The sequence below is a fragment of the Cygnus olor genome, chromosome 4 (assembly GCF_009769625.2).
Source record: "Cygnus olor isolate bCygOlo1 chromosome 4, bCygOlo1.pri.v2, whole genome shotgun sequence".
Lineage (NCBI taxonomy): Eukaryota > Metazoa > Chordata > Aves > Anseriformes > Anatidae > Cygnus > Cygnus olor.
Window position 1 is genome coordinate 45,985,078 of NC_049172.1, and position 27,906 is coordinate 46,012,983.

The 27,906-nt window shown below is 46.6% G+C and overlaps 1 protein-coding gene across 6 annotated transcripts in view; it reads left to right on the forward strand.

Annotated features, from left to right (window-relative positions):
- The window catches only part of AFF1 (AF4/FMR2 family member 1), a 106,071-nt gene that overhangs the window by 43,196 nt on the left and 34,969 nt on the right, over window positions 1–27,906 (forward strand). For all 6 annotated transcript variants that reach the window (XM_040556085.1, XM_040556083.1, XM_040556081.1 and 3 more), the window contains 2 exons: window positions 13,246–13,366; window positions 13,920–14,828. In XM_040556085.1, coding sequence (XP_040412019.1) covers window positions 13,246–13,366; window positions 13,920–14,828 — 1,030 coding nt within the window. The remainder of the gene's footprint in view (window positions 1–13,245; window positions 13,367–13,919; window positions 14,829–27,906) is intronic.

A 27,906-nucleotide genomic window follows, 5' to 3' on the forward strand; every position in this document is an offset into this window, starting at 1 on the left:
GAAACCTCTTTATAACATCAAACAAAAGCGACAAACCATGGGAAAATGTGCAGACGGTTCTGTGTGTGGATGGAAAAATTAGGAAATACTTGTGGAATACCTGAAACCTGGCAGAGAGTGCAGGAAAGATTTTTTTAAATAGGCTTTTGAGCATATAAGCAGGCTTCTTCTGCAAACAGTGCTAATCTCTTTCCGCTCCTACTTAGTCCTTGCTATGCAGATAAGACTTGTTCAACCTGTTACGTGGTAGGTGCTGTTATATAAAGGGAAAGCTCAGGGGAATAGGAAACCTTGTCATTTGTTGCATGAGTTGTTTGCTGCCTTTTTCTATGGAAGTATGGAAGAATTTAAGCCTTTAATATTCCTTGATTTTGCTAGTGCCAAAACCGGCGGTCTGCAGGCACATGGTGGTGCAGGCAGTGCAGCTGACACTGAAACGAGGTGTCATTTGAAATGACACGTGAAATGAGGACATGGGGCACTGGCTGGCAGCGTGGCCGTGATGGGGCACCCATGGACGGACCGTGTAGCACTCGGGTCCTGGTGGACTCATGAGCTGCTTGGCGCAAACTGCACAAGGTCGGCTGGTAGCAGGCTCTGCAGAAACCCAGCAGCGTGCTCACTCAGCTGGACATGCAGAGGCGGTGGCTGTAGGGTGAGGATGCTGTTCAACAAGAGATTTAAAATGCAGGCACACAAAGCAGCTGCTCAGTAAACATTGCAGGGTTTTGTTTTTTTACCCAACAACATATATCTTGTTAGACTTCTTTGGTGCAGTGGAGAGCAACGTTTTGTGTTTTTTTTTTTTTTTTAAGAGGATTTAAGGAGCCAGTTCTATAAAATCAGTGAACAAAGTGAACAAAGAGCACATCTGCTTGAATAATTTTAATGTAGCCTTAAAGTAGAAAATGTATTGCATTTGACTTCTTGCACCTGCGATAAGCATTGCTGTATGCTGGATGAACTGAGGTAGAATAATAGATTGCAAGACATGAATCCTTGATTTGCTGTTCAAAGTCATTTCAGGTGGATAATTAAACATCTTTTTTTTTTTTGATATGTTGATATCTGGATTTTTTTTGTAACCTACTTTTTTTTTTCAGTGCTTTTTACCACGACAGTTGTTGGAAAGGCTCCCCATTTTTGTGGGGCCCCCTAGGAAAGAGCAAGTGTGTTAGGGGACCACTGGGCTTTGCTTTACCAAGTACTTCTGTGCGAGGTCAGGAACACAATGTTAGGACAGTTGGTCTGAAGAAAACAGTAGTTCTAAGTAATCACAGTTCCTTTCTTATGATCAGTAAAATGAAAATGGGTGTGTGGGAATCAAAATCTTGTGATTGTGTGAACAAATGAATGAAATTTGGGGGTTTGGACCCAATGATCTCTTGAGGTCCCTTCCAACCCCTGCAATTCTGTGATTCTGTGAAATGGGTCTGAGAAATTGATACTTAAAAGGCAAAAATATGTTTTACTCGATCCCTTGACTATTAAGTTCTTTCTGCACCAGTGCAACTTTGCTGCAGCTTTTTCCACATAATCTCAGATTTGCCTGTGAAAGACTTCTGGAACCTGTTGTAAGGGAACAGAAGCCTGATTTCATGATTTTGTTCCTCTCTTGGTAGTTCTCTGCAGCAAATGCCTGGTTCTCTTGCTGTCTTTAAGCATGTTACCAATGAATTGATTGTACAGAACAACAACAAATGCTACTTCACGCAGTATTTCAATGCAAATCGACAGGCAGGATAGTTCCCACGTAAATGGAACAGAATGGAGGTTTTATTTCTCTTCCCAGGCAAGCCTAGAGCAGTTCCCCAGAGCTGCTGCATTTCTGTTGAGAGCAGGAGTACCGAGGCAGGTGGCTATGGTGAGAGAAGATTTCACGCGGCAAGAGCCCGTCCCTGCCAAAGAGGCTTGCTGCTTGCCACGTGGTAGCCGCTGCATTCCTCTACTCATATAACTGACTTTCAGAGCTGTAACAGCAAGATTTGGCACAGAGATCATGGCACAGCTGCAGTGGTGCGTGCTGAATTGCAGTGCTGGAGGATCTTGCCGTGCTTGACCTAACTTGTGTTTCGGCGTTCCTCCACGTATTTCACTTCAGTCTCATCGTTTTCAGAAGCTGCGGTTTGTAAGCTAACACTTGATCTGGGTTTATTTATGTCTCTTGGGCTGACTTAATTGTTTTCATTATGAGTGGGATGCAGCTAATCAAGAGGAAGAAACACTGTGGGAGTGGGTGATACTGCAGCTGAGTCAGTTCCTGAGCAGTGGGAGTTGATCCAGGTACCGCAGCCCTGGTGGAGGAGACTTGGCTCTTGAACAGGTGCCCGTGCTGCAACTTGTCCTGTTGGTCCTTTTCTGTGTCCTACTGCCTGACCGTTCCTTTCTCCAAGCAAATGGCTGCCGTGCCATCCTGACACAGCCACATCTGATCTCCTGTACGCATCCCTAGCACATAGCAGCTGCAGAGTGCTTTTCCCCCATTTCCCATCAAGTGGAAAACTCCCTTGCAACAAGCTCCTGGTGCTGTAGGGCCAGGGTAAGTGCCTCTGAAACAGCTCCTGCCCAGCGGCTGTGTGCAGTGGTTTGTTACCCGACTGCCGCTGTGCCTGCGCTTGCCCTCTGGCAGACTGGGAATAATGCGAGGTAGATTTTGTTGATGGGAGACTGTATGACCACCTTCAGCTGTTAAATCCTGAAAATGGGAAATTGGGGTAAACGTAGACCCTGCTCTTGTGTTCTGGGTGGGTTTGCACATGGAACAGCCGGCATAAAAGCTGCAGGAGGATTTCTATTCACTGCCATAGGTAAAATACATTCAGGCTTTGGGTGGCACGTTTAAGTTACATACATTGGAAAACAGGTTACTTTTTCAGAAGGCTGTGTACTGTGACAGTAGCCTTTCTGCACCCCTGGTGTGCTGTCATACATCTGTGGTGAGTTAAGCATACACTTTCCTTAGTGAGATAGGTCGCTTCCTCCTCAAGTTTCTTCGCATCAAGGTTGTGTTGTAATGCTTTGGCTGTGAGGAACAAGACCGGCCCCCATCAGCCCTGGAGAGCGACCGTGGCTTACATAAAAGAGGGTTTTTCAACTCTCTGTCTTCCTCCTCATCATTTGAGGAAATCAAAATGAGAGTATGTCGTTAATGTCTCCCTTGCACATTGACAGTTTATTTTTTTGGTCAGGTTTCTCAAGATCTAACATGAAAAAATCACTGGGAAAAAATAAGACAACTGAAGAAAATTCAGTGATTTATTTCTCCCTGTGTTTTTCTTCTCGTTTCCTTATTTTTTCCTCATGTCATTTTTGCATTAGTTCTACAAAGGAGTGCATGATATTTGCCAAGGGCTTTGTAATGACTTTTTTTTTCTTATCCTCTATTTGGTGGACGTCTGGGCTTTGATCTGCAAATATGTCCCAGTTCTTAGATGGGGAGCTCTGCTGCATCAGGGAGGCAGGGAAGCACTTGGCAGGTATACGTGCTGGTAAGGTTACTCCCCTAGCCTGCATGGCACTTGGTAGGTAAAAACATAAACAGAAAGCTAAAAAGGAATAGCCATTTTTGTGGTAAGGGTGATTCATGGGCGTAAATTCCATAGCTGCTGATAATCTATTGTTCCTAACCAGGGAGAGCTTGCTACTGGGGTGTAGCTTTTTATCTGAGAAGCTGTTGCCTGTACATATGAAGTGTTTGATCAGAAGTGAGTCTCTCTGGGCACTATATTAAATGCAAAAATGGACTGAATTTTCAGTTTAAAGACATTCTTTTTCTTGTATGTGTTCTTCATGGAACTCTCTTGAAGAAGAAATTGAATTCTTGTGTGCTGATTGTTGTATGATGCTCTGCTGGAAAAAGTATTGCTTTGTTTTGTGTTTGGTGACTTAGAATAATAAGTTACGCTAGCCAGAGTTTCTTCTATTTAAAAAAAAAAGGAGAAAAAAGTGTTGTACAACATAAACTCAGAAATCATGCTTCTCAGGGTGGGAGGAGAGACAGGAGATGAACTGAAGGGTTTAAAGCTATCCACCAAGTAAACACTCCTTAGTAAATTGAATAAGTTTGTTTTAGGAATGTGGTTTTTTTTCCTGCTTGTGCATTTAAAGTCAGAAACTGCGTCCTTCTTAAGCAATCCAAAAGAGTTCTTAAAGCAGCGTAGTATAAGCAGAGTGGTGAGTTACTACAGCAGGTCTGTGCCCAGCAATTCCCAAGACTCTTAAGACTGTCAGTTCTGTCAGTGAAAAGGTGGGATGTGCTCCTGTCCTCGAAGCCACGTTGCCTGCTTGGTTCAACTCAGCTGCCCTGAGCTGCGTGTAGGCAGGCAGCTCACTTCTTGTTCGTTGCTGGTGGACCTGTGGGTGTTCAGAAGGAAGACGAAATGCTGCTGATGCTTGCTTTGTCGTGTGGAGGCATTTGGAGATGGCGGCATGAAGGCAGGTGCTCGAGGCTGTTGGTGCAGAGCCGCAGCAAGTGTCTTGCAGCGTGGCTGTTCTGATGGAAAAATAAACTTCCGAGGTAGGAACTGGCCTCAGTGTAGAGGAGCCGTCAGGAAGATAACAAGTGAGACTTGTCAGAATTGGGCCTGAGATCCTGCGGGGTGACGCCCAGGCACGTCCGGAAGGAAGATGGAGAGTGACAGATGAAAAGTCGAAGGCGATTCTGCAGTCACTGTGGTGATGGATGGTGCTTAACGAACGCTATGCAGGGGGTCTTCCCAAAAGTCCTTTCCAAATAGCTTATGAGCCTGCGTGCTGAAGCAGTGTCTGAAAAAAGGGCTCAGAAATGGTAAGTTGATGTCTGGCCGCTTGAAATAAGACAAGTGGCAAAAGAAAGCGAAATAAGAGCACGATGGCTGTGAGGGCAGTGAGAGGAATGGAGAGGCTGGTCTTTGAAATCTGATTTTCCTGTGCTTTGACAGTCGATGTTTTCTCTCGGAGCTCAACTTCTGAGCAGAGCCTAAGTTTACATTCTGGCGGAAAGGCTACACCCCACCCTGAGTGTTGGTTGATAATGCCAAGGCCTTGTATTTACTTGCAGCAGCCTTTGATCTAGGGAGGCGTGATGTAAATACCTGTGCAGGGTTAATGTCTTCTCTGTCAGTGTGGTAATTTCTTCAGGACTCTTTGCAGACCAGTATGGGGCTGATGGTTGGTGACTCAGGGTCCCCTCCCTGGCCGAGCAGGATCCGCGCAGCGAGGATTGCCATTTCTCCGAGGGGCAGGTTCTCACAGCCAGGATGTAAGGTGCTGTCAGAGCAAGCTAGGCACATGCCTCCAGAAATACCATCGAAACTTAGCCCAGGTTGGTCTGCTCTCTGAGAGCATGCAGTGGCAGCGCCTCTGGAGCACTTGTGTTGGTGTGATAAGGTTTGCTCGGCTGTAATCACCTTAGTGGCAGGCCGAAGTCTCCAGCTTCGGTAGGGAGAGCGAAGTTCTGCCCAACTGCCAATTCAGTTTTGCCCACTGCAGAGTAACCCCAGTGATTTGTGTGCTCATCTGTGTCCTGAGTAGGCTAATCTTTTGATCCTTGTCGATGAAGTGACAAGAGACACTGGCTCCTCTTGCCTGCTCAGAGTTTCCTCTCCTTTCCTCAACTACCCGAAGAGACATAAGTGCCTTCGGGGCTGAAAGGTGGTCGGACCACATACTTGGCTTGGGGAAATCCTGAGACGTGTGCCTGATGAATTAGGCTGCTGTATACAGAGCGCTCGTCTCTAAGAGACAAAGTGGTCAGGATTTTTCATTGCTTCTACCCGGTGATTTAAATTTTTCACATTTCCTCCTGTGCCTGCCACTTCCAGATCAAACAAAGCCTTAAATTCATCATTGTTCCGCCGCCTAGGCTGCTCTCCTTGTAATTACTCTTCACACATCCACACCTTCATAGAAGCCCTCCCGGTATATTTGCATTTAGATGGAGAATGACAACTTTCGTGTTCCCTGCATAACTTGTAATTAACGCCTTTCCTGACAGCATTCTATTAACATCAGCCTACCGGGGAGAGGGTACAAGCCTGGGTTTCTTTGGAGACTTGATTTCTGGGGCATCCTGGGCAGAGAGACTGCCTCTTTTGGTTTGCTGAGGTGCTTTGACTACAACGTAGTTAAGTGCTCTTACTGAAGATGACAAAGTGGAGACCGTATGAAATAATTGTCATGTCTTTGCAGATTTTTTAGGCTGCTGCTGTAGACAGCTGTTAAGTGAGGCTGGCCCTCAGCACATGTTTCTGTTTGTAGGGTGAGTGGTGTGTCTGTGGAGGCTGAGCCGTGGGCAGCTGTGGGCGTTTGGGGCTGTAGGCCCAATTCTGTGAAGGGTTTGTCCTTTGTGAAGAACGTCACAGAAGGTGAGCTCCCGATTGCTGCTCAAGTCACCGGGCACTGCAAGGGCTCAGCTCCTCTCAGCAGACACTTGGGCTTACTCCTGGGAGCTGCTGGGTGAATCAAGGCCTACTGATGCCAAAAGGAAGCAAAAACCTTTTAATGACTGAGTAATTAATGTATTTTTAAACTTGGCGACAGCAATAGGAAACAAGTAGGAGTTTGAACCCAAAGATTACCACAGGAGAGGCAGTGTGGAGATGTTTGACGTTACTTAAGTAAAAATGATTTTTTTTTTTCTGGAAAAAGCCAACTAAACTTCTCCTTAACCAAACTGGTGATTCCCTGCCCTCTGTTAGAAGACCCCAACTGTTCTCTGACTTTCTGGGTTACCTGGGAAGGCTGTTCTAGTTCAGAGCCAGCAGTTTTCCTGCAGCCATGGTGGGCCTGCAGGTGGGCCGGGAGGTGTAACGCTGCTGTCGCGCAGGTAGCAAACAGGGCTGCACACATGTGGCGAGCTGAAGGAGGAGGGGAGCCAGTGCTTGAAATCCAAGTTCCACCTCTTATTTTTCCAGTGTGAAGACGTGTTTTCTGGAAAGCATGCACCGAAGCTGGTCTGTGATGACGATGCAGAAAATAATTGACTAACTGTACCATCTGTTGCGCCTCTGCCATATGCTTGCTTCTATCGTCTGTTTCTGTTCAAACTGTGTATGTTCAGTGAAGTAGTGTTTAATGATGTGAGGCAGCCTTTCCAGTAAGGAAAGGAAGGAAAGGTTGGGACGAGGCTCGTTTGATGGTGTTTGCTATTAGCTTTAATGTCTGTCTTTGATCTGCCTGTCTCACAGCCACGTTGTAAGGCGAGCTGCTTGGGCACTGCGGTGCGAGAGCCGAGCCTGATCTGAGTTGCTTTCCAAATGAGGCAGGAACGTGTCCCTCAGCCCTGAGAAATGTTGATCGGCAGCTTCTCGTGATAAAAGAGAATCTGTTTTAATGACAAAATGGCATTAATAAATCTGTGATTTCCTGCAGTTGTACCAAAAGGAAATGTTCCCTTTTAATGTTCTGGAGGAAGAGCTTGTGTGTGTTCAGAAGGAAGTGAGCGCTGTTTGTGTTTGCTTTTAGCCTTTCTCCACCCCCTTCCCTGCTGCTGGAGTAATTCCTTTTGGGAGTCAGCAGCAGATCTTACTGCAATTAAAACTAAAGCAGATTTTTATTTGACTTTTGTTTTCATACAGAGAACATGCAGGTCAGGAGCAGAGACAGACTTTCCTTTCACAGCCGTCTATTTTTTGAAAACGGCATCATGGGCTAGATAGCCGCGTGCCAGCATCTGAAACCGTGGCAAAGACTGCGATGTCTGTGAGAATGGTCTCAGAGCATGCTGCTCTCTTCATGGCTCGCATTACCGACCCGAGCCTGGGTGGTGCTGTCAGTGTGGGGGCATACCCCAGCTGGTCAGGTTAATGGTTGACTGAAACACAGATGCTGGCGTTCGGATGACTACAGGCTCGTGTTAAAAAGCATGGAGATTTCAGCAGAACACGGATACCCGTGGTCTGAATTCAGAATGCCACCTAGTGTAATGCAACAAAAGTTGTTCTAAACAAAAGCCCCTCACTGTGAGGTGGTGTGCACAGAAACCTGACACTTACAATGTAAAATACATGAATTAACAGGAGTTTCAGCTTTTGTCTTTAGTTAGCTTAAGGGCTTGCTTTTAAAGCAAACTTAGGGTAGGTTCTCTCAACTGCACGATGAGATTTTCATCCCCTTTCTGCTTTTGAAAATGTGTCCCCTTCTGTGCTCTGAAGTGGGAGGAAAATTCTGAACTAAAGCCGGTCTGATAGCTTTTGGAAAGCAAGGATGAGCGTGGATGGGGCTCCTTGAGCACAAAATGGAGCGGGTGACCTCCCGAGGTGATGGATGGGTGGTCAGCTGCCCAGCCATGAAGTGCCGGGGGGAGTAGGGCAACCCGCCGAGCCGTGCCTGCCAGCCCATCCGTGGGAGAGTGTCTGTATCTGCCGGAGTCGGCATGTCGGTCTCCTTTCAGACCTGCTGGAGTTGGCTCCAGGGCAGGAACGCAGCATCCCTCCACCCCCTCGGTCCCTCCTCCTCTTCTCTTCACACACTCTTGAAAAAGAATTTATTGCTGGGAAGCGGGCTGCGGGTCAAGGAGGGTTCAGGGAAAGAGGAGGTCCTTAGACGTGTTACAGCTGCTGCTTCTGCAGCAAGCAGCACGTATAAGATGCTTAGTGTTCAGCGCTGGGATACACAGAGCAAAGATAGCTCTGTCTCTCTGTAAATATTACGGTTGCAGGAGATGCAAGTTTGGACTGTGTAGGGTTTTCCTTTTGTTTGGATGTAGTCAGGACCTGTGAGGAAAACAGCTCGATGGCTCTGAATTTGGATGCTTGCCAGCCTAGAAATAGAAGGATATCCGTAATCCACATGGACGCAGTGCTTTAAAAAACAGTTTGCAAGGTCATAATACTTGGATCCTTCTTACTGCTGCTGTTAAACTGCCTGCGAGTTTTGTGCTTCTCTTGCTCTAAGCTGAGAGCTTGTGAGACATTTGTGACAGGACACAGTGTAAAATCAGAGCCCTGATCCTTCCGTGTTGACAGCAGGCATTGTCCCAGTAGGACAAACACAAACAGCCCCCAGGGTGTTCCCCCCCTCTGTGGTCTCAAAATCTCAGACTGATGTTCCTCTTGCCTCCATTCCAGTCAGTTTTTGCTCCTGTATGTATGTGCACACACACGGCCTGCTTTATCTTAATAGTTGTGATGTTACTGCTGAGACAGCTTCTGGTAAAGTGGACAAAATGCAGTCCTGTGGTGTGCGCACTACTGTGGCACTATTGCTTTGGTTTACATTTAACGTTTAGCAGCTCAAACCCTAAATGTTTAAGTTTTTCGGGTTTGTTGTTTTCTTTTTTGGAAAGGCACCGGAGCTGAGCCCTGTGAGCTGCTGCGTAGCGTCCAAATGACGACGCGCCTTCCTTCTGCGTTGCTCATCTGTGCCCAAGGTCAGGCCTGTTTTGCATGACTGAAGAATGCTCACTCGATGCCCAGCACGCGGTCTGTTGAAGTCGATAAGAATATTTTTGCCTATTTCAGTGGGCTTTGGCTCACCCACCTGCTCTGCAAGCTGGGACAAGTGACCAAAAGGTGAAGCCTCCCGGTCAGAATTTCCACTTGGTGGCTTCTCAGCTTCGAGCTGAGAAGCGATTCATAACCTCAGTGCTCTTCCAGCCAGCAAAATACACACATACTTGTGCTGATGTTTGTGGATCACCCCAGGTGCTTTTCAGTCTTGGCTTACTGTTGATAGTGGTGTGATCTTGGGTGTTTTTTTCTGGAAGAAGGGTCATCTGACTAGGTTACTGCTCCTGCACTTCTTACCCAGCAAGCATTAACAAAAACTGCTGATACAGAGTCAAATTCTGTATGGGTTTATCATACACAGGGAGAGCACAGGCCACATCGTGGACATCCTTCCCCTGGTCCCAGCTCCCCACATCAGCTGGAGGCTCTGCAAGCCCTGAGCGCCTTGCAGTGGGGGCACCGCCAGAGTGAGCCACGTCAGATTTCAGCTCTTGGGTCCTGCTGCGAAAGCCTTGCTAAACAACAAGGCAGGCTATAAAGGGATATCTGAAGGTAACTGAGGTGGTTGTGATGGTCAGGAGTGGGTCGGCTGGGAGAAGGGAAGTTACTCCTTTGGTCGTGACAGCATTCTCCAAGAGGCTTGCCTTCATCTTCCCCGTCCTCACTGAAAGAAGCAAACCATTTCTCACCTGGGGAGATAAAACGAGATTTAACAGATGGTTTGTCTGCTGCTTTTGTCCTTCTGTGTTGTTTAGATGAGTATTTTAAACTGCTTTCATTACTTGTGATCTCACGCTTCAGCACAGAGCTATGCCAGCTCAGCAGTTCACCCGCGGGAGGCCTGGATCTGAAGCGTGCCTCAACAATCTGCGAATTGCATTAGCAAAATCTGTGTTGGGGAAAGCTAGCACAGTATCTGTGAGTACTGTACTTCAGCCAACACTGTCAGTAATTTAATAAGCACTTGGGAGAAAACAAACAAAAACAAGGATGTATATTTAGTGCAGCAGTTGTATTGCAAAGAACCAAGCGCTTGGTATCCACGGTGTGCATCAAGACAGAAATAGCTATAGGGCAGCCTGAGGTGTTGTCAGTGCCATGCAGGCCAAAATGCATATGTGTATCCAAAGACATGAAGGAGGGGAAGGAGCTTTGCTCTTTTTACTCTTTGTCACATTGCAAAAAGTAGATCCCCTTTGTGTCCGCTAATTTCTTGCATGTCTTCCTGCCCACGGAGCAATGGAAACAACGGCCTAAGCACTGCCAGGGGAAAACTTGACCAGGCAAACAACTGATACCAAAGGAAGTGGTGGAGAAATGTGTTTTAGAAAGTCATTTGCAGCCTGAGATGGGACTATGTCTGAAAGCTGTGTCATCTGCTTTCCCTAAGAGGTGTGTGTGATGAAAAAAAAAAAAAAAAGTATGTGGCATGTGACCAGAATAAGCAAACGTGCGTTGTGTGTAAACACTCTTGGGTTTGTTTGTAGTAGCAAATGCTGTCTCCTGGGATCACCAGGAGGAAGAGTTAATTTTAGCTGCATGCTGTCTCCTGTTTCTTGCCACTTGTGTGGCTGGGGTGGGGGAGGACTCGGGGTCACCATGAGGAGTTGGCTCTACGTGCATGCTCCCGTTGTAGCTTTGGCGCTGATCTGAATGGTGCTGTTAGCCTCAGATATATACTTGGTGCTGGCTTTGGCAGGCAGAAGTCAAGGCTGGGAGCAGAGCTGGAGCCCAGCACGTGGTCACAGTGAGGGAGGAAATGAGCCCAAACAGGGGTCAGGAGAGCTGCTTGCAAGGGAGCTGTGTAGTCTGCTCAGGGAAAGGGATGACTGTAGGGCAAGGAGACAGGAAAAGAAGTGAGGGCTGCCACCAAGGGCAGCCACCCTGCTCTGCTTTTGTTGGCTTGTGCAGCCACCTGGGAAATGCGACAGGGCTTGGGGGGGCGGGAAGAGGATCTGGTCCACGTTAAATCTCACTCATCTAGTAACAAGTTTATCCTATGGTTGACATCAGTGTTCCTGAAATGGGGCTGTAATCTCACAGCTGTGTACAAGGGAAGTGTCAGGGGATTGCTTTGTGCTAACAGCCAACTTCTTAGCAGTTAAAAACATGTTTCAGGGCTTTTTCATGCTTGCTCTGGAGGGAATTTTTTTTAGAGTTATATAAAGGATATTTACGGAATCACTTTTTACTTCCTGGAATGGTTGGAAAATGATGTTTCATTCAGTAAAAATTTTCCAGATAACTCAGGCAGAAATGTTTAGAAAATATTGTCAACATGAAATGCATTCATTTAAGAACTCTCTCACATACACACGGTTTCAAGGAGTGGATGCAGCCAATATTTCGTCTAATTTGCCCTAATTCTTTTATTCTGCAGTTGATATCTCTCACATCTGGGTGGGCAGAGGTTTCCCAGCGCGCACACACAGGGCAGCTGACCAACAAACTGCTTATAAATAGGACATTTTTCACATGCAAGATGACATCAGATGCACAGAGGAAATGTTTCTCTTGCATATTGTTTTTAACAGAAGGGTTGAGTATATTTACCAAATCAGTGATCTGTGGTTCCTTTTTATTATTTTAATTTCTTGCATTGTTTTCAGAAGTGGATTACCTAGTAATTGGAAGCATAGTACATGGAAACTTCTGGTTTGCTATGTTTGGAAACCATTCAGCACTAGCAAAAGTTGGAAACTATTTTAAATGTGTGTCGTCTGACCCCTGAATATGTTTTTCTGCCTTAGTGGCACAAGTACATCCTTGCTGCAGTTCCATGTATGGAAATTTGCCACCAGGCAGCATCCTTTTCCAGATTTGCATGGAGTCAGGAATACCCCTGTGCAGTTGTCAGACCTCTTGGCTAACTCTTGGAGCAGAACCTCTGCTCCTCTAGGGCAAGTTAAACCTTCAGTAGGTGGTTGTGTGTGTGTGATAGCTGAGAAGGCATTGCTCGTGGGCGAGACATGGCTCTTCCCTTCCACACTGGGATGCTTCAGAGCCAAACTAAAAGTAGCGGAGGATCTGCATGCATGCAGTAGGCTGCACAGTGGTGAAGGAGGGCTGAAATACCTGCGTCCATACACTACACGGGCATGATTTTTCTTTCTAAATGTCCAGAAATATCTGAGCAATGGATTTCCTTGTTTTGCAGTAATATTTCACAGAGGAGCATTAGCTTACAGTGTCTGGTTTTCCATGAAGTCGTCCCGCTGTGCATACGAGACAGCTTTATTGCTGTTTTGATGTAGGGCTGATGGAGTGAGGACTGTGCATTTGTGGTTCAGGAAGGGTTTTTGCCTGGTATTTTCCAAATTCCTGAGACCTTCTCTTTAAATATGGCTATGTGATGGCTTTAAATGCGACTAAAGGGTTTCCCAAGTAAGCTGCTTTCCAAATGTCCATTTAAAGTAAAGAGGAACAGGCTTGTTTCTGAAGTCAGCAAAGTTCAAACTCTGAAACTTCGTTTTCCCCAAGAGAAGAACTGGAGTGGAACTGTGGAGTACTTCTCAAGTCATTTTTTACCATTAAATGGATGAATATTTTCCTCCTTCCCCGTCCTTCTTGATATATGGTATCAGCGGTAGCAATGACTGAGAAGGGTACACGCTGGATGCGGTACGTTACCTTACGATGCCAGATGGCAAATACCTGATGTGAACAATTTGTTGTCGGTAAGCACCCTGTGCATTTCAGAATGGCTGCTGTGCTGGATGGATACAGTTGTCTGAAAACCAAGGGTTCTGCACAAAGATGTCTGTTGATAGTGGTGCTCATGAAATGTTAACCATCCTTTATTCTCTCTTTCCTGAAGCTTGTACAATGAGGACAGAAACCTGCTGCGTATTCGAGAGAGAGAGAGGCGGAATCAGGAGGCGCTGCAGGAGAGAGACAAGTTCAGTGAGAACACCCCACTCTTTGCCGAGCCCTACAAGGTAACGGTAGGGCTGTGTGGTGGAGGGCGAAGAGAAAAGAGGGTTGGGGCAGAAGAGTAGAGCCATGGCCTCTGCACAAAGTATAGTTGGCTTGAGTACGATATTAACAAATCTAACAACGTCCCATCTGTTTCACTTAAATCAGCAGTGCATGTTCATAAAGCTCTGCAGGTGGCAGTGTATAGTATGGCCTTTGGGGTGGGCAGGTTCATTTGGGGGCCTCCTGTAGTCTGGAAGTTTGTGGCAGAGTGCTCACACGTAGCTTGGCCACACATCTGTCTGCAGCTATGGTTGAAACAAAGTGGTCTGATGTTCGCAGACCTGCAGTTGGGCCTGCAGCATTTCTAACGAAGAACTCATCCTGCTAAGAGCGGTCTGATTCTCTTTGGAGAGACTGCCTGCAGAAACAAAATGAGCTTGCCTGACTGAAGTTGTAGTGATGCATAGCAATTAAAATAAGATCCTGAAGGGTGTCTCGTCTTGAGCGGGATCTCTGGGGTTGTTTTTTTTTCTGTGCTTTTTAAATTTCCCACTTTCTGTTCTTCTGTTTCAGACTAATAAAGAGGATGAGTTGTCAAGCCGTATTCAGAACATGCTGGGCAATTACGAGGAGGTCAAGGAGCTTATCAGCGCCAGGTGCCATCAGAATCTCATAGGGATACCAAAAAGCATCGCTCCTCTGATCCCTCAAGGAAAGCCTGATCGCCCGTTCTTCCCTGAAAAGACCAGCCATACACCATCTTCATTCCACCATGCAAGCCGCCATCCACACATGGGACCTCCGGTTGTAGCTCCTCCGCCTCCAAGCCACTCCGTTCACTACCAAAAGGCACAATCAAGAACAGAACCAGCTTCAGGTTTGCATGCCAAGAGTCACAGCTTGTCCAGCAGCCGGAGCCAAGGTCAAGAACACAGTCGTGGTGGGCAGGAAAGTCACACAGGTTCTCGCCACAAGAGAACCGAGAGGCGTGCTGTTGGTGAGGGTCGTGCTAATGAACTGCAGGCCTCCCTTCTGGAGCTTTCTCCATTGCTGTCATCTTTGTCTACTCCAGTGGCACCCCTGTCACCTCTACATTCCAGCCAGCATGTTAATTCCAGGTCACAGAACAGCAGCAAAAGTCATGGGCCGACCTACACTCAAACAAAATCACCTCAGGACCTAGTGGCAGGCTCACAGGAGAATGAAAGTCGGGACAGCTCAGCCATTAACTTGGCTGGCACCACTCAGCCTTCCTCGCAGACCTTTCCCCCACCTTTGCCATCAAAAACCAGTGCAATGCAGCAGAAACCAACTGCCTATGTCAGGCCAATGGATGGCCAAGATCAGGCACCAGTAGAATCCCCGGAGCTCAAACCTCTCCCAGAGGAGTACCATACAGAACCGTATGAGAAAATCTCAGATTTGAAGGCAAACGCCAAAGCCAAGTTATCCAAGCTGAAAATCCCTTCTGAGCCCGTTGAGGTGAGTGCAGTGGTCGCGGGGCTTGGCTGGCAGGGTACGCTGAGCTGTGGGAGAGCAGGTCACTGAAGAACAGTTGGCTGTTCTGTTGGCTGCTGGCAGTGCTGACGGCTGTGCACATTACAGTGTCTAGAAGGTGCATTTTGAGGTCGGCTTCAGCTGACCTGGGTGAGATACCTTTTTGAGTGGTGAAACTGCAGTGCTCATGGTGATTTTGATGAGGTTGCAACAGGTTTTGTGGTTAGAGAGGCTGCTTTCTATTGCTGTATCTCCGTGCTGGTGGGTAGAGGCCCCAAATACTGGCTGAATATTGGGGCAGCTGATCGTCCAGTGATTTCTACGGTCACCCCGTAGGCTCAAGTTTCTGGGGCTCTGTGGTAAGTGACTCTGAGCACCCCAGAGTTCGCCAAAGTCAGTCCGCAAGATCTCACCATAGTGCGTCAGGCAAGAATGCGATGAAGAAAAAACATGATGTAGATTTCTGCCAGATGAATTTAGCCTAGCATCCTCAGGAAACATATCACCGTTCTGTCTTCTCCTTCTTCACATCCCTTTTGAGCGTGTTTTGAAGATTTAAGTAAATCTTAGCACAGAGGAGGAAGTCTCAATGATGAGGTCCCAGAAGTTCTGTAATACTTGGCATACAAGCAAAGGAGGTGCCCTCTTCCTTGTCCCAACCAGGAGAAAAATGAAAACAAGTCTGCTCTTTGCTCATTCTTATCAGCACAGAGCGGCCTGGCCTGCGCGTTCGAGCATACCTTTGTTCTAGCTCTTGTTCTTTCTCTCCCGAGGAGTGAGAGGAAGTGGGACGTCCCAACAGGCATAGGATGGGAAGCTGCGGTTTTTGCAGTGGAAAGATGGCAGATCTGCTGCATGTAAATGTGCAGTTATTCCTGCGCATCCAAGAACAGCTCCTTCCTAGTACTTGTTATTTTCTTGAGAGCCAAACGCTTCTTCATCTGCGCCCCGTTTTAAAATTGATCATCTTTATGGCTTGGAAGATCTGCAGTTAGATTCCAATCTTGAGATGTCATTTCATCGTGTACTCTCCCCTTGCAGTCGTCGTCATGAATTGCTGTTTTCCAGGCTGAGACATTGCAATAGGTTGCAGCAAGGTTGGGCATGGAGCGTGCGATTCAGAAGGTAACGCTGCCACTCGTGCCAGCAGGGGAAAACTTCTGAAGATACAGATATTTTGTGTAGCTTTCTCTGCAAGTTCAGTTGTTTAGAGGTTATATGCAGTGTGTGGTAGAGACTGGCACACTTGAACAGGATTAGACTAGTCTGTTCTAGCTTTGGCTTCAGAGAAAAAGCCCAGAGCAGCTGTCAGAGTGGTTTGGACGGCTTTTCTGACAGCGTTGGAAGGCATCTCGCACCTATGTTTGGACCCTGCCGTGAAGTCACTGGGGTATGTTGTTTATGAGACTATGGGGAGACTTTAAGGGAAGGAGTGGCTGGAATTAGTCGCTTCTTAACCAGGGGATGCTTCCCCTTTCCTTTGTAATTGTTTAGAGACAGCAAGATCCCTCGTTGTACTCCATCTGTTTGTGCCTACCCCAAGGCCACCTATCTGATTTGTCACATGTGGTGGCGGACAAGTCTTGGGGTTCTGAGACGCGCTGTAGGATCAAGTGGCTTGCAGCCCGCCCCGATGCAGCACTTTGAGAGTAGGAGCAATATTGTTGCACGTGTTTTGGGAAGCTTTACCATGCCTGTCCTTATGCTCATCCTGTGTGTTACAGCATGTAGGAACCCACAGTGCTGACCTCAAGGTATGTGGGTGAGGAGACCTGCAGAGATGCTTTTCAAGTTGTATTTTGCATTTGTAATAAAAAGGGATAGGACGGGTGCGGTCTGCTTTTCATGGAAAAGAGTGTTGTAGGGTGTTTTCATCAGCTGCAAGTAGCTGTAGGCAATTTCTTGTGGAAAATGAGAAGAAGCTGGCAAAATGACATTGTCAAGAAGTTGTGAAAATAGTTTCATGCTGAGAGACACTGTTTGCTTCCAAGTAGATTCAGCATTGCACATCATAACTCAAAAAGGAAAGAGCAGCGAGGTCTGGATTTCATTATTTGCTCGACCAGATATTTTACTCCTGAGGGAGGAATAAAGCAACACACGGGGTCTTAGTTTCTTCACTACCCATTCTTCATTACCCCAAAGATAAAGGGCATTTCTGGTTTTAAAACTGTCTTTGTAAAGCCTGAGTTTTGTCTTGGTGTTGTTTTCTGTTGAGAAAGAGTGCTTACTTGTCAGAAATGGGACTTCCCTGTTCTGTCCCAGCTCTGGTTCCATTACTGTTTTCATCTTATCTTTTTTCACATCCCCATGCTTTGTATTATCATACGTGCGTATGCGTCTGTTTGAGTCTGAGCTCAGATAGGGCAGTGTTAGCCACGATGCTGTCTACTGAATGAAACTTCTCTGCTCACTTTCCATTAAGCACATGACTTTGATTCTAAATGCCTATCCAAAATCCTACAGCTGCCAGAGCTGTGCAGTAGCAGTGCTGGTGCGGGAGTGCTATTACGTCTGTGGCGGAGTAAGAATATAGTAAAAAGGGAATCAAAGCTAATGTAGAAAATGATTCTGCACAAGCCAAAACCCTAATTTTATTTATATGGTTGGACAACTTAGAAGTTGATAGATGACCCCTTGAGTAAATGTGCTGAATAACCCTCCCATGGAGTAGGCTGTGACCTCTGTTGACCGTTTTCTATGCACGGGCATTTGGAATAATGGCTATAAGAAGCTCTACTAGAAAATCTGTGACTTCATTTTCTGCCTGTTTGAGCTTCATCATTATGGTATTTACTTTTTTTTTTTTTTTTTGTCATTAGTGACACAGTCTTTCAGTGTAAAGCCTGGAGAGTGAAGAGGGAAAAGGGGTACTATGGCACAGCTGGACAAGTCTGTGTGCTGGATGTGCAGTATGAGATAAGTGGCTTGGGGAGAGGGGTGGTCTGGCTTGCTTCCAGGGAACAGCAAGGTGTCTTATGGGCAGGTAGGATCTTGGGAAGGCAAATCAGGGGATCCTTCAACCAGAGGTTGACCATTGTATGATTTTGGTGAAGTGTGGCAGCGAGTGGGTCTGGGCTAGCGGAAACGCTGCAGTTCTTCCCCCTCCCTCCCGGCAACTTGTAGCCTGGTTTTACACTTCTTATCCCCTTCAGCCCCAATTGTGCTGAACAGCCACATGCAAAGTACAGTTTTTCCCGTGATCTCCCCTGACATCATTTAGGAAAGCCATTTCTTTGACCACATGGTTTGTGGTTAGTTGAATTCTGAAGGCGTGTCACCTGCAGCTGTGAATTCATTATCGACAGCTTCTGCTCATGGCAACAGTGATGAGTTAAGCCTTCCAGTCTGAATGGACGAGCAGATTCGCTGTCAAGTGAATGAATCCACAGCAGATAACTGTGGTGACTCACTTTGCATTCATATACAGAAGCTGAACAGCCTTTCCCCTCTCTTCCAAATAAAAAAAATTTGCTTTCAAACTTTATCCCCTTCTCTTCAAGGCAGCTGTCCAAATTTACTGTGAGAAGACTTAAAAAAAACAAAACAAACAAACAAACAAAAAAACCCACACAAATACATCATGCGTGAAGCTTAAACATATCCATTCTCTAAATGTGCCAAGTTTTACCTCTTCACAGCTCTTAAACAAAGATGCTTTTAAAGCCAGTCTCTCTTTCCATCTCTTCAGGAGAGCTGCAGCACTACCAGAAACGCTCCTACTACCTCCATTTGCAAAGACGGAGATGCCTGGAAGGGAATTGGCTTGACAGCAGGGCCCAGAATCAGTGAGGCTGGTTTGAGAGAGAGTGTTTATAAATCCTAAAGCTTTATTAAGGGCATGTTGTCTAAAGAGATTTGTCTTGGTTTTCCTCACAGTTTTATTAATGTTAGTAGGTAGCTGCTTTATCCCATGCGATGAAGCATCACAGGACCCACCTCTTTCACCTACAAACTGGGAAGTAAATTGGCAAGCAACTAGTTTAACAAACAAACAAACAATGTTTAAAATAAAAAACACGTAAAGGTATGTTAAGTCTTTCTGGTAGTACTTCATTATCCTTGAGGCACAGGATACACAAAAAGATCTCAGCTTTCACAATGGGATTGCTGTCGTTGAGCCCTGTTCACCTCAGTACACATCTTTGAAGGGTCACCAGTTAAAATGTGATCATGGTATAGCATATAGTAGTGACTAAATACCTAGCGAGACATTTAGATGACAAATAAAAAGTCCATTTTAGGTTTTCATTGACTTCTTTCCATGGCAACTGAATTCTTCCGCTGATAGAAGTGGCCAGACAGTTGAGCCCTGTAAACTAGAAATAAATGTATTGTTTTAATCCTGGATTAAGGTGCTATTCTCTTCTTTCCACCAACCTTATATATACTTAACGTTTATTAAATGGGGGGGAGATTGATTTCCCTTCCCTTTTTTGACTCTCCTTGTTTTTGTGTGTGTGTGTTTTTTGCTTTGCACTAGGAGAGAAGCCACAGGTTATTAGTTTAGTTACGTGTCTCCCCTGCTGCCCTCTTCGTGGTCAGAAGTGTCATATGTGGCTTGAGATGGGTTTCCTTGCTTCGCCAGGATTGTGTAAATTTGTCTTTTTGTTGGTGCATGACTGCAAAACAGGCAGATCAAACATTAATGACAGTTGTTACTGCTGTTTTTTTAATGTTTACTTAAGGTCCTGGGAACAAAGAATGCTCTGGAAGAGCTGGAGGGTGAGGTTATGCGGGGCAAGGAGGCAGGTGTTTGGTTCAGAAGCCAAAAGGACATCTTGTATTGTTACTGCAGCTGAACCAGACGCTGATGTTCAAAGCTCGTGTGTCAGACTGCAGAGGTCATAAATTAGCAGTGCTTGTTCATCTTCCTCTTACGCTTGGTGAAGGTGCACTCCGGTCACATTCAGCTCCCAATTCTCAGCTGCAAGGCTCTTCAGATCAGAGATCCTTGCTTGTTCGCTTGGATCCAAGATCTGGCCTTGGCTCTTACGCAGAATACCAAATATCAGGGGAATTGCGCTCGCTTTCTCTCCAAAAAAAAAAAAAAAAAAAAAAAAAAAAAGGTTAAATATCCATAGTGCTGCATTCAGCTGTCAACAGCAGCGGGCGGTTTGTGCTCCTGCTGTTTGGAAGGCCAGCAAGGGGGTATCGTGAGGAAAGGAGTGGGGGTGCTGCATCTGCCTGGAGTATGGTGAGAAGGGGAAGGAGGGGATGCCTTCAGAAACACTCAGTGTTTCTTAGAGTGGCTCAGTCCTTACCAGCTTCTCCCAGCAGGTATGGGTGGACTGTGCCTGGCATAAGCCAAAGAGCTGGCTTCTCTCCAGAGTGTCTTAGAGCACCAGGTTTGTCCAAATTCAGTTGCTAAATCCACTGCTTCACAAAGCAACAAAAGACTGAGTCGTGAGCTGCCTTGCATCTTTCCAGGTGACTCAGAATTCAGTGCCTCGTCTGGGCTGTGACAAACTTGTGCTTAAGTGAGCTAGCACAGTGTATTCATTGCCACCATGTTGGGGGGTTTGAGGTTTGCCAGTCTGTTGACCTGCCTGTGAAGGGTTTGTGATCAGCCATCCTGGCTGGAATCAGCTGTGACTCCAACATAGCGTGTAGACCTTTGCCTTGCATAAAAGAGAGCTGCTTAAAAAAGGAGGGAAAAAGTAAAAACAACTGGAAACCCATGGTTCTCTGTGGTTTGCCAAGTCAGGAGCCAAGCTGAACTTAGGAAGAAGTTGAGAGCATTTCCGTTTTTAATTACCATTGTTGTGCAGCACAAAATTAGTGCTTGTTAAATGCTGTGTATCTGAATAGCTGCTTTTTTCTGTGATAACCCATTTTAAGTCAACGGCTGTGCATTAAGCAGTAAAATGCATATCCTGCAATTGTGGTTAAGAGAAATTCTCCAAACCTTCATCTGTACCATGTGTACTAATGCACTGCAGCTTTTCAGAAGGCGAGTACATGAGTAAGGAAACATTCAGATGCAGTGCCGAGAAGGTGGTATCAAAAGGGAATTAAGAAGTCTTTCCTCAAAGCACGCTGTTAACACGCTTTGGTAAGTAGAGCAAGAGCTGCTACTGTGATTGTGACTGCCCGATGTTCTGAGTAATAAAAAATAAAATATATATTTTTTAAAAAAGGTGATGCACAAAGCCTGAGGAGGGCTGACAGCGGATGGCAGCCAAGCCTTCCAACCAGGTAACTTGCAAGCCAGCGCTGGTGGCAGGCGGCATGCGTGCCGATGGGCTGCAAACTGAAGGCAGCCACCAGCAGCTGGCTTCCCAAGCAGGGCAGAGATCTGCCTCGGTGGAGGAGTGATGGTGCTGGCCTCAGCTGTTGGTCTGCCTGGTGCCCAGCCTCCATCATCCTGCAGTTTTGTAAGGCCTCTGATGGCGGGGGGTACAAAAAGTGTTGATTCATTCTAAATGCACATCTTGGAAGAAAAAAAAAATCCCACTGCGTAGACCATCCATGGTGCACTCTGTGTTAGGCAGCCACTGGCAGATGATTTTCTTGCTCTTTCAGCCAGGGGTGGTAAGCTTGTTAAAATGAAAAGCTGAGAGCTGGCTTGTTTCTGACCTAAAAGATGCTTAAATGTGAGCTATGGCCAAGGTGTCTTTAATTTGTGATTTATTTAATAATTCTTTCGGGGTTGGAAAAAGATTTTTTTCTGTCTTGGACACGGCTGATTTCATCCATCCTCTGCAACCCAGGCTGCTGTGGTTTGGGCATATTTCAGAAACCCGTAGGGAAAACTTCACGCTTCAGTGGATCCTTGCAGTGGCAGCATGTTACTCTCTGCTAAAGCAAGATGGAAGAGGCAAAAAAAAAGGATGAGCAGCTGGTTGGGTATGTCAGACTGCCTTCTGCTCTCTTCCTTCTCTCCCCCGTGCCTCACCAAGCTTGCCCTGGGTTTCTTCAGTGTTTTCTGCCCTACCCACTTTCTTCCCAGTGCATGCCAGGGAGGTGCAAGGGATGCATTTGTGGCACAGGTTTTTCAGTCTCATCCAGTCACCACTAGCATCACGGGGGGTGAGCACCAACCCTTGAACAAGGAGCCTTTCACCTGTGTCTTCCCCGTGGCCCTCTGAGGCTCTTGGAGATGAAAGCGGGTGGATCCCTTTCTGATCTTGCACTGCTTTTGTTGTTTTTATCCCCTCATGTGGTTGAGCTCCCCAGCTCTGTTGCAGGTCCATCACAGGCATGGATCCTGCCCTGCGCTCCTCGGGCAGCTTCAGGAGAGGCGAGCAGAGGGTCAGAGAGCGTCTGGGCACAGGGTCAGGGCTGCACACAGCTTTTGTGCCTCTGAGTACCCAAACAACTCCTGGATTCCCTTGTTTTCTCTCTCCTGATGCGTGTGCACATCCTTAGGAGGAATTTAGCCCGATCCCAGTGGACAGGGATCCACATGGTGTGGTGTTCTGTTTTTTTTTGTTTTGTTTTTAAACCAAGCCAAAGCATGCAGAAGTAATTATATAAACAGCAAAAGCTACTTGTTGTATTTGATTTAATAGGTGAGTCCCACCGGATGCAAAAGACATTTTTTCCCTTGTGTGCCTCTTCTTTGGAAGAAGCAGCACGTTTTATCCAGGCTGGAAATAAACCAGCAAAACGGCGCCCAAGCAGCTGTAGCAGCTCACGCGAAACCTCTTCGGCCAACCTGCCTGTAGATTTTAAAACTCTCCGCACCATTTCTTGCGCGAGTGGAAAGTGCTGAAGGGACAGATGTTGCCAATTTGAACCGTACAGGGGGAAGGCGAGTATTGCTAAGCAACCGTGTGCTTGAGAGACCGTTTTTCGGAGAGGAGCCAAGGGAGTTATGCCTGGGAGCGCTCGCGGCTTCTTGTGGCTCGGCGCGAGGGAAGAGAAGAAAAGTTCTTTCCTGCCAGGGCCGTCACCAGCACAAAAGGCACCGTAACCTGTTGGTACCAATTAGGGCCAGCAAGGGGATGCACGAAGACAGGACATCTCCCTTGCCATGCGGGAAGGCCCTACGAGATGTTCACAGAGGTAAGCGCAACACGCGCCACCCGGCGCTGGCCACAGGGACCTCGGGACGGGCTGGCGGCAGCGGGGCTGGCAGCAGCTTCTGGAGCCCCCGAAGGAAGGGCAGAGGGGCTCTTAGCCATGACCAGCTGTAAAACCCTGCGTGTGGCTGTTCCCCTGCCTGGCCAAGTGGTACTGGGAAGGCAGGCAGCAGGGGCTGCTCTCCTCCTGGCCGTCCCCTGGCTCTGGAAGGAACATTCAGAAAGCAGTGCTGTTCTTGCCCTGACGTCGTGCTCAGCACAGTCCGTCTGCTGTCGGTTGTGCCTCTCTTTTTTGCCTCTGTGGGGGGTTCTGCTGCACTTCAAAGTTTCAGGTCTCATGGTTCACTTTGACTGATGTCTAATGATGTCGCTGCCTGAATCATCTTTAGTGTTTCCTTCCCTCCTTCCCAAGCTTTAGCTGCTAGTTTTCATCATCTTAATGATGATACTTGGACAATTAAGTTGTATCTTATTGTTTTTAGCAGCAGAATATTTTAACTCCCAGTTGGAAAAGGTGATGTTCCTGCCTTTTCTGTCTTCTGCTTTTCAACATACTAATTTCACTTTCTATACCACATTAGCAGGTTTCCATTTTTCTTGTGCGTTTGGTCAGACATTTATGAATGTCATCAGACATCAGCGTGCTCTTTTTGTCTGCGGCCAAGTGTTGCAGATACTGCCCGATGAGATGATGTCTCCGTCCCGCTCCGAGCAAAAGGTCCAGCTGGGTTTCCCAGCCAGGCTCTGCCCTCAGCCCGGCCGCCTTTGCACATCCCCAGCCACACAGAAGACAGGCTGCAGCCACCTTGTGCTTCAGACTGGAGAAGGGCTTGATGCTGCAAAGGAGGCGTCTCCTGTCCCGCGGCCAGCTTGGCTTAGCAGTAGACATTGCCACTTTTTGTGAGGCTTGCTTCTCCAGGCTCCTGTATTTATTAATCCCTTGGCCTTTCTGCCAGTTCCTAACATGGAGCTCTTCTTGAATCACAGGGGGGAAGAGCCAGCCTGATGTTTGCCTTGGCCGCTAAGTAAAGGGAGATCAATAGCTCTGGGTGCCGGGACTGATTGTTAACCTGTTGGTCAGCTGCAGAATTAGCAAATGGTGAAACTTCAGCTAAGCTTCCACTCGCAGCACTTGCAGATATTTGGGTCTGGGTGTCTGGTCCAGATGTGCACTTCGCTCTCATAAATGCTGAGTAGCTCAGATATTGCCACAGCCAGAAATATGTTCTTGACTTGCCTGTTAAGCTTCATTAAGTCAGAAGAGAAATATGGTCAGCATTCAGTTTTTCTAAAACTCTGGTGGGTATTTCACGTTTTCAGAGGATCATTCTTTCTCTTTGGCTGCTTAAATTTAGAATGAATAGGGACAACGTAGCAATGCTGTTCCCTCACCTTGAGAGATGTTTAGAGAACTAGGTGTCTGTATCAGCAGGGTTTCTGCAAGAGAGCTTACCTCTTGAATCAGAACCTAAACTCAAATATTTGTTTTAATGCATATTGAATTCGATAAACAAAAAAAAAAGGAGCAATTCCTGATTTTTAAGGCTGATTGCTGTATATATTTACAAGTATTTTCTGTGTCCCTAGCATGAAAACACTGGCTTGGTGGCTGCACATTTTAAGAGTCTATTGTAAAATAAACAATGTGTGGAATGATGCCGTGTTAGCACTGTAGCACATACTTCTTTCAAAGCGTATAGTTCAAGATGCTCACTACTTGAAGAGCATTTTTTTCCCTTGCGTAAGAACCCCAGATTTTTATGATGTGCCTTCAGCACACTGCATTTTGAATGGCAGTGGTTTATGAAGAATGTTATGGGGTTTGGAAAACGGGGCAAACTGACTTAGCAGGAGACAAAGTTGAGTCAAATTTGGAAACTTCCAGCTTTCACCTCCTTTTAAAAGGCATCTTTTGGTTTCTTTTGCCAGCCTGTCCGCTCCTTGCGGTTCAGACTACACTGTAATTCAGACAGGGTTGGATGCCATCTGTTTGTTCAAGGTGGAAGGTGTGTATTTGCAGCTTGAAAGTTTTCACTTGAAGGAAGCACTGTGCTAAAGGTTCTCCTGTAGCTTGTCGGTTCTCAGCTGTGCTCCACTGGCTGAACATGCAGAAGGAATATATTCTGTGCCATGTGATATGTCTATCTATTCAAGAGGAATATATTCCAGGGCTACAAGTAAGTCTCATTGTTTGCTGTCCACTGAAGTTGCTTCAGGGAGAGACACAAAAAACTTTTCCTTAGGCAGAATTTGGCTGGTGTCTTGGTGATCCATGCTGCAGCCATCTCCCCTTGGTTGGGTTTTCATTACAAGGCAGTCAGAGTGTTTCAAATAAACAGAGAAGCTGCTTCTCCCCTCCAGAGTAGATGGGAGGGGACAAGAGCAAACAGCTGCCTTTCTCCTGTCTTCTCAGCTTTGGTTTCTGGCCTCGCCAAGCTGCCGACGCAGAGCGCACCCAGCAGCTTCCTGTCCTGCTTGGAAAGTATTTCTGGACGTGGGGAGGACACCCCCGTACCTCCTGGTCAAGCACGCTGCAGAGTGCACAAAGCTGTGTGCAGAGGAGGGGATGAAGGTGCCGGTGTGTGTGCTCTGTTGTGTCATAGGACAGGCTTCGGGCCTTCTGTTGCAAGGCTGGGGAGCTTTCTGGGACAAGTGTCGAATATTCATCTCAGGGAGACGACCTTTCATCTGAGCGTACGTGACTTCAAATAATGTTACCGACAATAAGACGCTCTTCTCTCTCGACTCCAAAACATACAATCTAGAAATGCTCTGTTTGCATTCAGGTCAGTTGTAAAACAATGGCGAAAGTTGCCTTGACAAGCAAAAGGATATCCTGCTATTTATTTCCCACAGGTTAAGTTCCTTGGTTTGGAAGCACTTGAAAATATTTCTTAATTTTTTTCCTGAGTTTTAAAAATAGCACCTAGGCTGTTTCTCAGTGAAGAGTTCTGCTCATATAAGGAGAGAGGTGAAACTTGTCTTCTCTAAAGGCTCACGTTTGCTTCCTTTTCCCCTGGGAAGGCAACGCCGGATGCGCTGACAAGCACCCGCTTCTCTGCTGACGTAGCAGCACCAGCATTGATGCTGAGCCCTGGTGCTCCCCGACGGGTTGCTGCATGGTCCTGGGAGCTGCAAACCCACAAATGAGCCCGAGGTCTTGGTTCAGAAAAGGGAAGGAGTGCTTTTCTGGGCTGGGGCCTGCACATCCACCGCTTGTTTGCTCAGCTGGGGGCATCAGGTGGCACTGCTGCCAGCAGAACTCTTGCTCTCCGCCTTTTCCAAGGGGAAAATGAGGTTGGAAAGGGAAAAGCTTGTGAGAGATGGCAGGCAGTAATGGTCTGAGTTGCTCTGAGTACTGCAGCATACCTCTTGCAGCTAAAACCTCCTGTTTCCTTGATGGTTTTAACAAATATCATTACCGCTGTCGTGCCTTTGTTGAACTCAAGTGAAGATCAGAATTTGCTGTCAAATGCTGTCTCAAGCTGACATTGCCTCCGACTTGGGAGTGCATCGTGCTAGTTGTAACGCGGCAGCGTGCGCGGCGTTACTGTCGCCATGCAAGGGAAAGCAGTCCAGCACCAACAGTCTTGTTGACATCGGAAGTCAGCCTGCTCACAGCTGCGGTTCCTGGGGGCCTTGGAAGGGACTTCCTTGTGCCAATACCCGGGGGGTTGTGAGACGGGCACCGAGTGTCAGCAAGACAACAGCAGTGGGCAGGAATGGGCAGGGGGAGAGAGGAGGTCTTGGAAGCGTATGTAGGTTCTCAGAAGTGTGAATATTTTGAATATTTTTTTAAGCAGAAGAACAGACAATATTTTTTTTGAACAGAACAAGAAGTTGCTATGTTCACTTTTGGTCGTAGTGAATAGAGTTTATTTGCAAAGAGCTGTTGGCTTTTAAGAGCATAATTCCTGCTGACTGTGACCAAAACATGGACTCTTAAATAGTTATATCATGTTAGCAAGTAAAGCTGGAGCTACTGAGAAATTCAAAACCTTGGGAATACGTAGCCCATCATTTGAATTTCTGAACTCGTGCTCCTTACTCAGTTACGACACTGTGATTTTGCTATATCCTTGTTGTAATTGATAGGTCACTTGAGCATGTGTATGTCTTAACCGTGGTAGCACATTCTTGCTGATGATCATGTATTAAATTTTGCAGACATGTTGATGCACCATAATGCCTGACTTCACGTTTCTTTGCTTTAGAAAATGTTGACTCCCATCACCTTTCAGCCAGCCTGTGCTGCTCTCCCCTCCTCCCCCAGACCAAAATCACCACAGCCATGATTTCTCCTCCTGCTCCGCTCCCTTCCTGTGAGTAGTTTGTATTACCAGAAATTCACACGTAACTGTGGTTATGCCAACAGAGCACGTGTGCAGATTTGCCTCATTTATTCATCTGACAAATACCGTCAACAACAAACTGCCTCTGGTACAAGTTCTGTTTTGTTCTGCTTGCTCAGCTTTATCTCCATCAGCTGCGGCAAGCAACATTTTTCTGGAGCCAGGCTACTCAAAATAGTGTAACAAGTATATCTAGTAGCGTAAATTGCAGCAAGGGGGGATTGGAAGGGAAAAATACTCAAAGTCATGACTTGTAGCTCTTACAGAAGTGGTTTTCATACCATCAACACTTACGCTGAAAGACACCTTGTTTTCCTTCTGGAGACATCAGGGGGACACTAATTAACTAATGAAATCATCGGCCTTGGCTGGAGTTCTGGTCTGCATGGCTGTATGCAGGCTCTGCTGCAGTGCTTACTTTTGATGTTTTGTTTATTTGGGTTTCAGCTGTAGTATTATTAGGGCAGGGCTAATAGGGCTGCAGGAGTTTGTTCCAGCGGCTCACGGTTTTGGAAGGTCCTTTATTAAAATGTATCTGCACAAAGCACTGTGCTCCTTCAGACAAAGGCATATGAACCAGAGACTTTTTCGTTGTCAAGAAGGAGCTTCTTATAAAATTGGCTTTCTATTTCAGTTTCCTCTCCATTTCTTCCTTTTGTCCCTCTGTCCTCTACCTTCTTGTAC